At 40.6% G+C, this 15,484-nt stretch overlaps 1 protein-coding gene across 1 annotated transcript in view; it reads left to right on the top strand.

The window, feature by feature from the left end:
* Positions 1–1,182: 1,182 nt before the first annotated feature.
* Positions 1,183–15,484, top strand: part of LOC109913636 (high-affinity choline transporter 1-like) — a 77,082-nt gene continuing 62,780 nt past the window's right edge. Inside the window, exons 1-2 of the mRNA XM_020513178.2 lie at positions 1,183–1,378; positions 2,932–3,045. Of these exons, the coding sequence (XP_020368767.1) occupies positions 1,195–1,378; positions 2,932–3,045 (298 nt within the window). The 5' untranslated portion in view covers positions 1,183–1,194. The remainder of the gene's footprint in view (positions 1,379–2,931; positions 3,046–15,484) is intronic.

The raw sequence follows: 15,484 nt of genomic DNA, 5'->3' as shown, positions 1-15,484 counted from the left end.
TAGGCCTGAAACGTCAGCCTTCCTGCTCCTATGATGCTGCTTGGCCTGCTTTGTTCATCCAGCTCTACACCTTGTTATCTCTGGTAAAGAACATAGCTCTCTGACCTCATCCGGAAACAAATCTATTTTGTCTTATTGAAATAAGATGAATGAATACAATATAGGCACAACAGATAGCATTCCTGCCTCTGAGCCAGGGCTTCAGATTTGAGGCTCATTCTAGGACTTGATGAGTAAGGAAAGTGTGTTCATTCTTTGGCCAATCAGTTTGAGTATCAACTTATAAATCCTTCTAAAACAAGATGAATGGTAGGCAATATGCATGGGAGAGATTTCAGTCAGCCACATGCTGCAAAGAAAATTGTAACCTTTACTAGCATGATGAATAGATCCAAGCACGAAGCTGAGTGGCACGGTGGCTCAGTAGTCAGCACTGCTGCATCACAGCACCAGGAACCGGGTTCGATTCCATCCTCGGGCGACTATCTGTGTGGAGTTTGCACATTCTCCCTGCGTCTGTGTGGGTTTCTGTGAGGTATTCCGGTTTCCTCCCACCGTCCAAAGATGTGTAGGTTAGGTGGATTGTCCGTGCTAAATTGTCCATAGTGTCAGGGGATGAGCAGAGTAGGTGGGTTAGCCATGGGAAATGTAGGGGTAGGGGAGGGGGATGGGTCTAGGTGGGATGCTTTTCAGATGCTTGGTTGGTGTGGACCCATTGGGCCAAATGGCCTGTTTCCACACTGTATAGGGGTTTTATGATTCTATGAACATTCACGTGAAGGTGAATGTTGTCACCACAAGTCAGACCTCTTGAGGAGTTGGTTGGCCAGTGAGGATTGGTGCTATTGGCACGGGGTTTGATCCTGCCTGAGGTAGGTATGGGAGCTGCCTCCTTGCATTACCTGTGCTGGGGAGGAAGACACTGTGGGTTGGACCTGCCTTTGGGGAGTGAACTTGAGGAATTTAATACATTTGTATTTATTATACCGGATTGCTGTGACGTAAGAAAAATGGGCACTTCCTTTCGTATCCATTTATCTGTTCCTCTTTGATCTCATTTGACATTGGCATTTTGATTGGCTTAGCAGTAATGAATTTCACTCTTGTTTGATGTGTATAAATACTAATGCATACACTTGTTTTATCTAGCCATTGGTGACAGTATTCTGCACTCGCTGCATTTTCATTTGAAAAATGGGTATCGACATTGGAGGGCTAATCGCAATCATCTTGTTCTACTTGATCATCCTGGCTGTTGGAATATGGGCAGCCTGGAAAAATAAAAGAAAACCAACACATGGCGAATTACTTCGAAATGAAGTTATTATGATAGGGCGGAGAGACATAGGTTTATTTCTTGGTATTTTTACTATGACTGGTGAGTTATTTCATTTATACTTACTCTTACCTTTGCCAAAGGTTAAAATAGTACCTTTTTAATCATTGATGTCGAGAAGAAATATTCTAGTTTGCACAAACCATTTAAGACCTTTCCTTACCATTTTACTATTATTTCTTAGCAACGTGATGGTTCCCTATGCTGGGGTTTGGACCACTTTTAGGGTTGCAGTGTCCACATTAGTTGGAATGTATAACATGATTTGATGTACAATAAAGCTCCTTTTCCTCATTTTCAGCCCGTAGTAACTCTGAGTACTAATTACAACAGGGCCCACATGAACTTGGAGCTTAATTGAAACTCCCAATCCCATTCACAAAGGACTTTTAGAGTCAGTGAAGAGAATAAATTTGTTCACTTTGACACTGAACTTAAATTCAAGGATAGAGACAAAATGCCATTATCTATTTCATTAGAATTCCCAATATATCTATTAATTTAGATAGTGATTTCAAATAATCAAATACTAATAATTAAATAATAATAATAAATCAAACAATAAACAATAAAATAATTAAAGTTTTGGCAAAGATCTGTAGCTTGGGTTGTGGATGAGGTTGTTGACTTGCTCATTGATGATGTTACCTAGCATGGTGACGAAACGTCTGAACAAAAACAAACCAGCTCAGCGAGGAAGTCAACAACCTCATGAAATAATTAAAGATCTGCACTCCATAATGACTCCTCATGCAGTTGATCCAAGCAAAGGGCTGGCAGCTCTAAAGCCTAAGCAACACCATAAGGAGATGTGGTTGTTGCTGAAGCAGCTCACTGACATCATGATGCCTTTAAATGGAGACACTCCTGGACTGTAAAAGTTAAAAGGTCATGAAAAGGAGAAAAAGGATATTTATACTGCAGTGGTTTTCAAACAGAGTGATGTGAAATTTTGTACAAAGGGAATAAAAATCAATATAAAACACATTTGAAACATTAATTCAATCTTTAGCTTGTTGTATGCACCATGTTGCAAACCTTGACCATAAGCATAATAAATGCAAGTAAAATTTGACATTTTTGTGCGATCAATTCAGTTGAAAAAAGTGAGTGTGCCAAGGAATTGTTTTTCATTGAATTGTGCTGTGTTACTAAAGAGGTTGGGAACCACTGTTCTACAGATCCACTGCCTGCCTCTCCATTTCTCCAAATTGATGTACAGCTGTGTGCTAAGTTTGCTTCTTCCTTCAAATGGGTGCTTCACAGGCATGAATGAAAGATAAGGTGGTTGGCTCCACCCTCAGAACAACTCCCCCAACATTTGCTTATCGAGGATAAGAGGAGACCTCCTTTCCTCACTGCACCCAGATGGATATCCGGAGGCAAAATCAAAATGGCGGATACTCCACATCAAAAGTTCTGCCCAAGTTCTTACCTTTACATTAAATCAGCATTCCCCAAGTGCTAAAAACAAAACAATGGCCTCGGATCATATGACGATGATGGTAATATTAATAATTTGTATTATAGATACATGTGGCAATGAACTGAAATAAATAAGATCAGTTCCTAATCATCTTGTATCTGTCCCATAGCCACATGGGTTGGTGGTGCTTACATTAATGGTACAGCAGAGGCAGTCTATGTTGTTGGACATGGATTTGTATGGACACAGGCTCCCTTAGGATTTGCAGTAAGTCTTATCATCGGTAAGGACAAAATTGTTTTCTACAAATGTTTTGCATATATTTTGGTCAATTCATTATTTTCTATGCAATATGTAATAGTACAATTTTTCTTCAACACAAAATTACCAAGAGCAGTTAAGACTATTTTAAATAGCAAGGGATTATGTTGTACAACTGTTGAATCAAAATGCTGGGATATTTCTTCAGGTCATTTGGATACAGTCTTTGAATTTATAATTACGATTTTATATTTTAATCATTAGGACAGAAGTTGTAGTGTTTTCCAGCTTTCTTTGTGGGAAAAGCCCTTAAATACTGACAAAAGCTTGTGGATTTCCCATTTTTTCCTCACAGTCTCATTGGTACCACTGCTTTGTTTTAGATCAATGTTCTTTTAAAAAATATAGCAAATCAATGTATAAAATGTATAAAATTCTGATATCTTCTCATATTTCCGTACATTTTATGAGGCTGGATTTGAAAATTTGCATTTTGGACAGCTCCAGGAAAATTTCTTAAGCTATTCTTGTATCAGATAGAGAAGTAAAATATTAAAGGTGCTCAATGCAAAGTGTAGTAATAACGTTATTGCTGTAATATTAACACTGACTACAAAAGAACTACACAAAGTACAATTTCCATTGAAATATTTAAAAATATCAAATTTATGATCCCCATAGAGATCAATAACTTTAAGAAAGAAATTTGAATTTCTAGTTAATAACTGGGAGAATGACACAAGACATTTTAATGCATTCACGGCAATAAAAGATTAAAACCATTATTGAAGAAACTATATATTTGTTGGCAACTTCTACTTTAAACCACAGAACACCCCCTTTTTATTTTAACAAAACTGAGAAAGTACACTTCACAGGCATACATGACGCTGTCCTTTAATTAGACATTACATTCTTCCAAACAACAGTTCAAATGATTCTTAGCTCCTGAGGGTTTACATCCACTCTTTTCCAATCTGGAAACCTGTTCTCAGGTAGACTATAGCATAAGTCACATGGCCCCCTTCATTTCACCCGGGACTGTCCCTAAGCACAATGTTTTAAACCTCAATAGTAAAAATGTATCCTGTCCAAAAAAAATCATGTCACCATTAATTTCCCAACCTTCTGTCTTTTGACATTTTAATGTTTATATTTCTAAAAAAAATTCGATCTTAAACAGTCAAACCCCCTTTAACTGTTTAATTTACTGTTGAAATATTTTACTGACTTTGTTTGTATTTGGCCTCTTCTCTGTCTTTGCATAAACTGAAACCAAGTTTTTAATTCTGAATTTCTGGCCATGTACGGTGGAGTTAAGGGGATTAATGTCCAATTGCCCCATGTTCCTTTAAAAGGTTACTGTTATGAGAACAAAAATGGTTGCCTAGATCAACCTTTGATATAAAAATCATACTGAGACCAAGAAAGACTTTTCGGAAGAAATTACTTTTCAACCTCCAACAAGGGTGACAATGCCTTTAGGTAGTCCCGAGGGACTATATGTGAGATGGACATGTAATAGCCTGTTTACAAACTTCAGTAGCCAAATCCTGAAAAATCTGGTGCAATGACTTCCAACAATAGAAAAGTCACCCACCCCCAAAAGAATAATGAAAAGGGTGAAAAGTCACTCCTCCAATCACAGGCTTGTTCTCTCCTGCACTTGCTGCTGATATGTTCACTAGTGACCCAGAAGAGAAGCAGCCTGTGATTGGACAAGTTGCAAACAATTATGAAATTCCACGTTGGCATTAAGAGAGTCCCTGCATCAGTCTTTTGCCAGGAACTGAGGGGTGAGAGCTGTGAAGGAAAAGTTGAAAGTTGTTGAGGTAAAGCTGAGCGCTCCAATTGGCGGAGATGCATGGTCTTTTACTGGACCAAGGTGTTCTATCGGCTGGATGCTGGGTGGAGATACCAGTCAGAAGAGGAGATGGGTAGGAGAAGGAGGCTGTGGCAAAGGGCTTGAGAAGGAAGAAGGAGCCCTAAGTGGAATGGGTGGAATGAAGGAGATTGCAAGAAAGGTGTGGAAGAGAGAGAAAGAGGCTGCAAAGGAATGAGAACAGTTTTAAATCTTTCAACAAAGGAACGCTCAGTTAACTGGGATCCAAAAAAAACCTTTAAATCACTGATTCATAGTGAAAGAATACAGAATGTTTGGTTTCTGGCAGCTCAGCAACTAAAAACCTGGAACCAATGTAATGGATTATCCTGTACTGAACGCTGTCAGTTGTTGAATTTTAAATCTGCAATTGAGGTCTGAGATGCAGTACATAAGACTGGTTTTAAATGTTCTGCTTTTATGAATATGAGATGAAAATGCATTCAATATGACCTCGCCATCTGCAGAAGTTGTGTTTACAGTGATGGCTTTTCCAGTATAGATGTGTGGTGGCTATTGTGAAAAAAGTATTTTGTTAACTTATACTGGTTATGCATCAATTTAAATACTGTGGTGGCAAGCAAAATAAAGCCACAGCATACAAGGAAAGCAATAGGTTTATGTAAGAGTTGATCATTATTGAGAATGTTGATAAAATATTCTAACTGCACATGTGAGTCCAAATACCCCGTATGTTAACACATACAGAAGGTATTATTATGTGCGAGCATTACCTTATAAATGATTTAGTGAAAATCAGAAAGTAACCCCCAAATATAAAGAAAAGCACAAATTTAATAAGTTGTTTCAGCGATAGTAGGAACTGCAGATGCTGGAGAATCTAAGATGACAAGGTATCGAGCTGGATGAACACAGCAGGCCAAGCAGCATCAGAGGAGCTTTCTGAAGAAGGGTCTAGGCCCGAAACGTCAGCTTTCCTGCTCCTCTGATGCTGCTTGGCCTGCTGTGTTCATCCAGCTCTACACCTTGTTATCTCTAATATCCTGATAAATCTCTTCTGAACCCTCTCCAGCTTAATAATATCTTTCCTATAACGTATAAGAGTAACTTCCTTTTAAAACATAGCTATCTCCTCTTGTACATATCATCAAAGGCAGGGGAGAATTTTAACGTCATTAAACAAACCCCCAGTAGAATTCAACAAACTCAGCAGTTTGAATACCGACCCAGCACATACGTCCTGCACATGACTTGTAGGCTGTGGAACATTAACACCATAGTGTATGCCTGCCATTACTAACAGGTTTCTGATGCTTCAGAAGAAGCCACACCACCATTTATACTTGAAGAGCAACCCTAGGATGGGATCCAATATCAAGAGGCCTGGTTCCACACCCTTGTTGAATAAAACAATGAGTTAAATTATTATCTTCCGGGCCTGGCTGTGAAATCAGGCACAGGGGTTCATTTCTTGAGAGAGTTGCAATTGTCAAAAGGAATGCAGTGATAATCAATCCCCAGCACACCATGAGATGTCCAAAAAGTGTAAATATCCAATTGAGTCATCACGTTGGTTAAATTCCTTTGTTTTTACTCTTAAATAGTACCAAAAAAAAGACTCCCACCAGGTTTCATCAATAAAACCAAAAAAATACAATTATGAATACATTTGGTCTTTATTAAGAGGCAAAATGGGTTATCAACTGTTACTGTGTAAGCTTAAACTCCATCCACTTTAAACCCAAATGCACACAAACATTCATACACAGGATGAAATATAATGTAAAGCTTTGCAGTGTTTATTATGGGCTTGAAACATTTTAAAAACAGAAAATTTTGGTGATCAAGAGTCCAAAACACACAGATGGAATTAGGTGACTTTCTTAGTTCTTTTGGTTTTTGTTGATGAGATCACATTGCTGTGAGCTGCAGGGTGATTGAAGATCCTCAGTTTATGTAGTTGGTCAGTTATACCTGGGTATTATATTGAGTTACCAGTTCAGAGTGCTGTCTTTTACTCACAAAGAGAGAGACAGAGTGAGTGTGGGTCAGTGAGAGGACTACTTCCTTACAGCTCTCTCACTACTGTAAATGTTTTCATTATTTCCAGGAGAGACAGAGACAGACCTATCTTTACAATCTCCATGGAGGTCTCTTTTGAATTGTCCACAGTCCCGAACGAAAATGGTCCAAAAATCATAGAATCATACAGTAGAGAAGGGAGCCTTCAGCCCATCGAGTGTGTACCTCCAAAAATACACTACTACCTGCAATAGTTTCCCACACTAGGCCCATAGCCTTCAATGTTTTGATAGTTCAAGTGCTCATCCAAATATTTTAAAGGTTGTGAGGTTTCCTGCCTCAACTATCCTCCCAGGCAGTGCCTGCCAGACCATACCACCCTCTGGGGAAAAAAAATGTTTCCTCAAATCCCCACCAAACCTCCTGCTTTTCACTTTAAAATTATACCTCCTTGTTATTAACCCTTCAACTAAGGGGAGCAGCTGCTTTCTATTATCACTGTCCATGCCCCTCATAATTATGTACATCTCAACCCGGTTCCCCTTCAATATTCTCCACTCCAAAGAAAACAGTCTAAGCGTATCCAGTCTCTCTTCTTAACCAAAATGCTCCATTCCAGGCAATATCCTGAATGACCAGAACTGCACACGTTAGCTCAAGCTGTAGTCCAACTAAATTTCTGTACAGCTCCAACGTAACCCCCCTGCTCTTATAATCTATGTCTCAACCGGTAAAGGTAAGTATTCTGAATGCCTTCTCAACTACCCTCTTAACCTATCCTGCCATCTTCAGCGATCTGTAGACAAGCATCCCAAGATCCCCCTATTCCTCTGAGCTTTCTAGTATCTTGCCATTTATTGAGTACTGCCCTGTCTCGTTACTTTTTTCAAAGTACATCAACTCACTTTTATCAGGATTAAGTTCATTGGCCACTGATTTGACCAATCCATTTATAAACTTGTTACTTAACAACTTCTTCACTGTGAACTACCTGACTAATCATTGCGTCATCCGCAAATTTATTCTTCATCAATACCACACACCTGCCCCACTCTGGGCCACATTCTCATGTACATCATTTATGAATATCACAAACAATAAGGGACCCAGCAATGAACCCTATGGCAAACCGCTGCACATCAGGCTCCAGGTACACAAATAGTCTTCTACCACCACCCTCTGTCTCCGACCACTAAGCCAATTTCCAACTTGCCAGGGTTACGATAGATCCCATGAGCTTTTCAGAGATAGTAAGAACTGCCGATGCTGGAGTCAGAGATAACACAGTGTGGAGCTGGAGGAACACAGCAGGAACAAGAACAAAGACAGAATCCCCCTTGTCCTCACGTATCACCCCACTAACCTCTGGATTCAATGTATCATTCTCTGAAATCTGACCCCACAACCAAGGATATATTTCCCTCCCCACCCCTATCTGCCTTCCATAGCGATTTCTCTCTCTGCGACTCCCTCATTCGCTCCACACTCCCCACTAGCCCCACCAAATCCGGCCTCTTTCCCTGCAACCGCAGGAAGTGCTATAATTTCCCACCTATGTCCGGGACATCACCCACGCCCTCCGCCTCCTCCAAGACTTCCAATTACCTGGCCCCCAATACCTCATCTTCACTATGGACATCCAATCCCTATACACTTGTATCGCCCACACGGATGGCCTAAAAGCCCTCCACTTATTCCTCTCCCAGAGGCCCGACCAGTCTCCCTCCACCAACTCCCTCATCCGCATAACCGAACTTGTCTTTACCCTTAACAACTTCCCCTTCCACTTCCTACAGACTAAGGGGGTGGCCATGGGAACCCGCATGGGCCCAAGCTATGCCTGCCTCTTCATAGGATACGTGGAACTGTCCCCCTTCCGCAGCTACACCAGCACTATCCCCCACCTCTTCCTCCACTACATCGGTGACTATATCGGCCCGCGTCGTGCTCCCACAAGGAGCTTGAACAGTTCATCAACTTTACTAACACCTTTCACCCCAATCTCAAGTTCACCTCGACTATCTCTGATGCCTCTCTCCTTCCTGGACCTCTCTGTCTCCATCTCTGGTGACGTCCTCAAAACCAACATTTATTTCAAGCCCACCGACTCCCACAGCTACCTAGACTACACCTCCTCTCACCCACCTTCCTGCAAGAATGCGATCCCATACCCCCAATTCCTCCAGCTCCACCACATCTGCTCCCAAGATGGGGCGTTCCACTCCCGAACATCCCAGATGTCCTCTTATTTCAAGAACCACAACTTCCCCCCTTCAGTGGTTGAAAATGCTCTCGACTGCAACTCTTGCGTTTCCTGCACCTCTGCCCTCACAATCCCTTCCCACAACAAGAACAAAGACAGAATCCCCCTTGTCCTCATGTATCACCCCACTATCTTCCAGATTCAATGTATCATTCTCCACCACTTATACCACTTGCAATCTGACCCCACAACCAAAGATATAGTTCCCTCCCCACCCCTATCTGCCTTCCATAGGGGCCGCTCTCTCTGCAACTCCCTCATCCGCTCCACACTCCCACGAGCCCCACCAACTCCAGCACCTTTCCCTGCAACCTCTGGAAGTGCTACCCACCACTGCCTACCTACATTCACCTATCACCATCCCAACTATCTTCCCCAGCCCCATCCCTCCTCTCTATTTATTTCAGAGCTCCGTTCCCCCTCCCCCATTTCTGAAGAAGGGTCCCAACCTGAAACGTCAGCTTTCCTGCTCCTTTGATGCTGCCTGGCCTGCTGTGTACCTCCAGCTCCACACTGTGTTATCCCATGAGCTTTTGCCTTCTTTATCAATTTCCCCACGTGGGATCTTGTCAAAGACTTTGCTGAAATTCATGTAAATTATATCAACAGCTCTACTGTCATCCAAACACTTGGTAAACACTTAGCAACATGCAAACTACTGTTCCTTCCAACAGTTTATCTAGCAAAAGTAACATATGGAACTTGTTTATGTCAACTGACATCTTGCTCAATTTAAGCTTGATAAAGAGGTGAGTGTCATTGTCTCATGTGACCATTTACCAGGGCTGTAGAAACAGACATTACACCTACAGATCTGGAATTGCATTGTTCAGGTGGAGATTGGAGATGCTGAAAACAGCACGATAACATAAAGCATATCAGCTTGTAGAAAGCAAATGCAGTTCCAAATTGGCAAACTTCACTTGAGTAAGGAAGTGTTTTCTGGCCCTCCACCTCCTTCTTCAAAATTTGGAAAACTACAGCACAGTGATAAATGTTTCCTTGAAATGGAAATAAATTGTTCGCCAGATTAGACAAACTGCATCACTTTAAAGCAAGATGGAAAACCATTATATCTCTACACACCCAAGAAGATTCCAGCTTTCTTGCCAAACTGTGTTCAGAAAAAAGCTTCAGGAAATGACCAAAATGAGTGTCCTTTCCTTGATAACTAAATCAACCAAATGCTGCTCGAGCATAGTCACTTTGTCCAAAACAATTGGGTCTGTCAATGTGTGGGACCTAACTCGGCTCAACAAAATGGTTGCTAAGGAGTTCCATCCCATGATTACTGATGACAAGAGCTTAGTTAAATTGTCTAAGAAAAGAATCCTCACCAAATTTAGTTCCAACAGCGAACCCTGGCAGGTCCCATGAGATGACCATTCAAAAGTGCTTATTAATGTTAACTCCATTTGAGACATATTGTTTCAACAATCTGCACTTTAGGATTGTCTCAATCCCAGAAATCTTCCAAAATATTTTATGCAATTTGTTGCAAGGCTGGGAAGGGGCCATATACCACATACATGGTAGATTGATTGAATGGAGACAGTCAAAACACATGACCTTCATTTCCATGCAGTGTTCAAGTTCCTATGGGCTGCAAGGCTTACTCAATGAGAAATGTGAATTCTCCTAGCAATTTCTTCACTCATGGGTCACTTTGTTGGCAAAGATGGCATAAGGCCAGACCCACAGAAGGCAAACAATGTTAGTTTCTGATTCCAAAATCAGTTCATGAATTACAAATGTTGCTGGGCAAGGTAAACCAATTGGCAAAATGTTTGCCTCACTTGATAACAATCAAACCCTGGAACAGGCGTTCGTCAGAAAGATGGAAGGATGGTGCCGGCATTTGCATCACGAAGGTACATTACTAAAGGTCAACAACACGCTGACTGGGCCATTAGAACCTATCCCTTCCAACTGTTAAAGCTGATCCAGCTACAGGCATCGGAGCAGTGCTCCTTCAGGAGCAAGCAGAAGGGTGTCAAAACAGGTCATTGTGCTTACAGGGCATTCTCTGACATGATAACAAGCTACATAGGTATAGAGAAGCAGGTCCTTTCTGTTATGTGGCCCTGCAAGAGGCTTTCAGATAGGATTCTTGCTGAGAAGGCCATCACAGAGATAGAACATAGAACATGGACCATAAATCATTGGTCTCTCTTTTACATTGGAGTTGACAAGGATGTCTCCACAAGTAGATAATTCATCACCGCTTTGATATGCCTGTGAGGCCAGATTTGTGCAGGCAAAGTTGCAAATGATGGCAGATGCCCTCCCTAGAACGACTGTCAACAGCCATCAAATATCTGATAAGGAATTTGTCGGCAAACTTGAATTGTATATTTGTGCCATGTCAATAGAAGAGCCAGCAACCCAAAATAGGCTCAATCAAATCTGACAGGATTAAGTAAAAGTTTTGCAATGTGATGCCATTTGTTGGTGTTATGTTTGAAGTTAGCGTTACCAAAAGCCCAGTGAGTTGGCCTTGAAAACTTATTTTGGGCATCAACATGTCATCATTATAGATGAATCTTTGCAAATTAAAATTGGAACGACCAAATCTTCAATCAGATTTGACTGTCTGGACAAATTACATCAAGGGTACTTGCACATTATCAAGTGCAGAATCTGGGCTCACCCATGTTGTGGCCAAAAGTCTGAAAAGAAATTGAGGACCTTATAGCTGACAGTGAAGGTTGTTATTCGTAAGCCTCAATACAGAACAATTAATTCGGAATACTCACCCACCAGACTATGGGAATGACTCAGAACTGACCTAGTTATGTTTGACAGGCTGTCTTGCTTTATCACTGTAAACTATTTTTTATAGTGAGAGGTTAGTTTCTTCATTTGGATAAGTGACCAGTGATTTATTGCAGAACTAAATCAACAGCATGGATTGTGGCTGTGGCAATTCTTAAGGCCTGCTCCTCCCTTCCTCCGCACTGTGGAGAGATTAACCTCAAGCTATACATCAAAATTTGTCTGTCTCTCTCTCTTTCTCTCTCTAATGGAGAAAGGTGCCTCTGATCATTTAGGGATTATAGCTCTTTACATTTCTCGTGGTGCTTAAAGAGAAGAATTAAATGCACACAGTTGTCAGTGTCACACATGAAGTGTTTACAATACTTGGGATCCTACATGTGGTTGTATCTGACAAGGAACTACAGTTCATTAACAAGTCTTTTAGCCACTTTTGGATTTCAACATATAACCGGATTGCTAACTAGTCCAAGGGGGAAACAGAAGATGGAATATGCATCATGAAATATTTTCTAAAAAACACATCAAAGTTATATTGCCTCAATAAATTGCTGGCCCACTGTGCTCTGATGTGGCTTATCACCACCAGAACTACTGAGGGATTAGGAAATCTGATGAGTCCAGTCCCCATCTTATTAAAGAGGCTGAATCTATAGTTGAGTCCAAAGGATTCTAAAAATGTTTCTAACAAGCAGGAGCCTTGTCAACAACAGCAAGCTACTCATGACAATGGGCACCACCATATACATTGTTACAACTGGACCAAGGGCAACAGGTATAAGAAAGGGACCTATACAGGAATGATATGGTTATCCAAGAGTCTGTGGACCAGCAGTGATCATACATTGTCCATACAGCGGAGGGTACTATATGGAGGAGATGCAGTACTTTGTCTCATTGCAAAACCTTCATCCATTAATGCCTCATTGGGATTAATCCAATGAGGGACATCATGACAGTAATGGTTCATTGACCATTCAAGAGTGGCATTAACATCAACAATCCTCAAGCCAACAGACATCGAACCTCCAAGTTGGATCTAAATACATACTGGAAAAGTTGTCAAATCAATAGTTCATTTGAATCTACGTAGTTAGAGACTTGAGAGAAGAAGAGCTAATGGCAAATGTAATTTGTTTGTTTATACCATTTTACAATGGGTTAGAAACTGGAAACCTAGAAACATTCGACAATGGGAGCAGGCCAATCCAGCCTTCAAACCTCCTCCACTCTTCTAATTTGTTGGAAGGGCGAGGTTGAACCCCTGACAATTAAAATCAAAACACAAGCCCCCAGTCTGTTACTGTGGGAGTAGAGGTCCCTTTCTAATAAGTAAACCTGAACTTATTTGACCCTAGCAGTGAAGAAATTAGCGGAACTACTAACAAGTCAAATAATTTCCCCTTAATACTAACTATTCTCGAACGTAACAAAATTCTAATGGTATGCTGTTCCAATAAATACACATACCACTTATAAAAACCCAGGTAATAATAAAAATAAATTAAAACTTAGACTCTTAAAGGTACAGCCAAGTTAAGTGTTCCAAATGTTCTTTGCCTTCTCCACTGATCTTCTGTCAGGAATGCTTTCTTGTGAATTCTTCTATCAGGAATCTTAGCTTGAATTACCATGGTACCTTTATGAATAAATGATGCTTTCTCAAAGAGCTTACAGATTTCTGTGAGAACAAGATATTTACTCTCCAGATGGCAGTTTGCTCCCACACCGATTTTCAAAAATCGTCTTCTTATATACCCCCAAGGACCCGTCAATTTTCTTAAAATAGGATGGGTCTGAGGTTGTCAAAACCATCAGATTTAAATTCAATTGGTTTTAAATCTCTAAATGCCTGGTTTGAATTAATTGGCTGCCCTTGAAGCTGGTTGCCAAAACATCAAAACAAGCCAAAGATTTCAAAGCACACAATCAATTAATACATGTTTCAATTTCAGAACTGTCTGTACCTCTTCAGCTGCTTACAGAGACATTTTCATTTAAATCTCCAAGCTTAGAAAAGCACATCACCTCTTAAAGGGACTATGCACTCTTCCCCCCTAACATTTTTACAAACAAATTCTAACATCCTGCCTTCCAGTTCACAAGTACTCTACTTAACTTCGCAACCATATGTCTAAGGTGGATCATCCAACTCAATACCTTGTTCCCACTACACCTTTTTAGCCCTAAGAGCTACATCTAACTCCTTCTTAAACATTTAATGTTTTGGCTTCAACTACTTTCTGTGGCAGAGAGCTCCACAGGCTCATCACTATCTCTGAGTGAAGACATTTCTCCTCATCTCAGTCTGAAATGGCCTACCCTGTTTCCTTAAACTGTGACCCCTGGTTTTGGACTCACTGGTCATCAGGAACATCCCATCTAGTCTTGATTAGAATTTGTAGGTTTGTGAGATCCCAGACCCCTCAACCATCCCACCCTCTCCCCCAATTCTTCCAAATGCCAATGAACGTAGTTCTAACTGATCCAGTTTCTCTATATACAAGTCCAGCCATCCTAGAGAGCAGTCCAGTAAACCTTTTTTGCACTCCCTCCAAAGCCAGAATACTCTTCCATGCATAAGGACACCAAAAATGCACACAATTCTTCAGAGGTGGTCTCATCAAGACCCTATAGAATTGCAGCAAAAAGTTACTTTGATTGAGGTTGTTATGTAAGTGAATGGATATGAAAGGGTTATACTAGGATTTAAGATTAAGCTCTGTGCACTCTGATATATAACCAGCAACTGCTGGAAAGCTGCAGTTATCATTCCACTACTGGTCTGCCTGGCAGAGAGAATGAACAGAGGAGAACAGGCTTTTCACAGTTCAGGAGGAGGAAAGGTGATGAAAGCTATCAGCAGCAGTTTTATAAAGGAATTAATATGTAAGAATTAATCTGGGAGCCAACACAGTCACTGGGGAGAGTATTGGACAGTTCGGGCTCTGAGTGGGATTCTGAAATGGTAAAGGATTCACTGGTCTTGCTTACCCCTTGTTACTAATAATTAATATGCCTCAGAATATAGTTACTGAGATATAATAATCACATCCTGTTTTCTATAACCAGAACCTCTCCTGTTGAGATATATTTGTGGTTCATTCTTTACAATTAGACTACTAAACTTATTCCTTTATTTTATGAGTTTAAATTAAGAAAGACTTTAATGTTAACTATTATCTCATTTATTTATTTTTCTACTTATTCTATGAAGTGATACTTAATTCTTGACTGTTTCACGTTGTGCCTAACTTTTGGTGCCTTGGTACCTAAGATGGTACCTTGTGTAGCGACATTATGCACTTTTCATTGTACTCCTGTACACATGGCAATAAAAATCTATATATAAATATGAATGTAAACAACCCTTTATATTTTAGGAAGAGGAATTGCTGGCAGCACTCCAACCCAACCAGAGGTGGTTAGTTAGTGCCCAAGTCATAGAGTCATAGAATTCATATCACATGGAAACAGAGCGTTTGGTTCTGTCCATGCCAACCAGATATCCTAAATTAATCTAGTCCCATTTGCCAGCATTTTGCCCATATCCTTCTA

The sequence above is a fragment of the Rhincodon typus genome, chromosome 6, assembly GCF_021869965.1.
Source record: "Rhincodon typus isolate 14 chromosome 6, sRhiTyp1.1, whole genome shotgun sequence".
NCBI classification, from domain to species: Eukaryota; Metazoa; Chordata; class Chondrichthyes; order Orectolobiformes; family Rhincodontidae; genus Rhincodon; species Rhincodon typus.
Note: the sequence above shows the minus strand (reverse complement) of the source record. Positions and strands in the feature narration are given on the sequence as shown.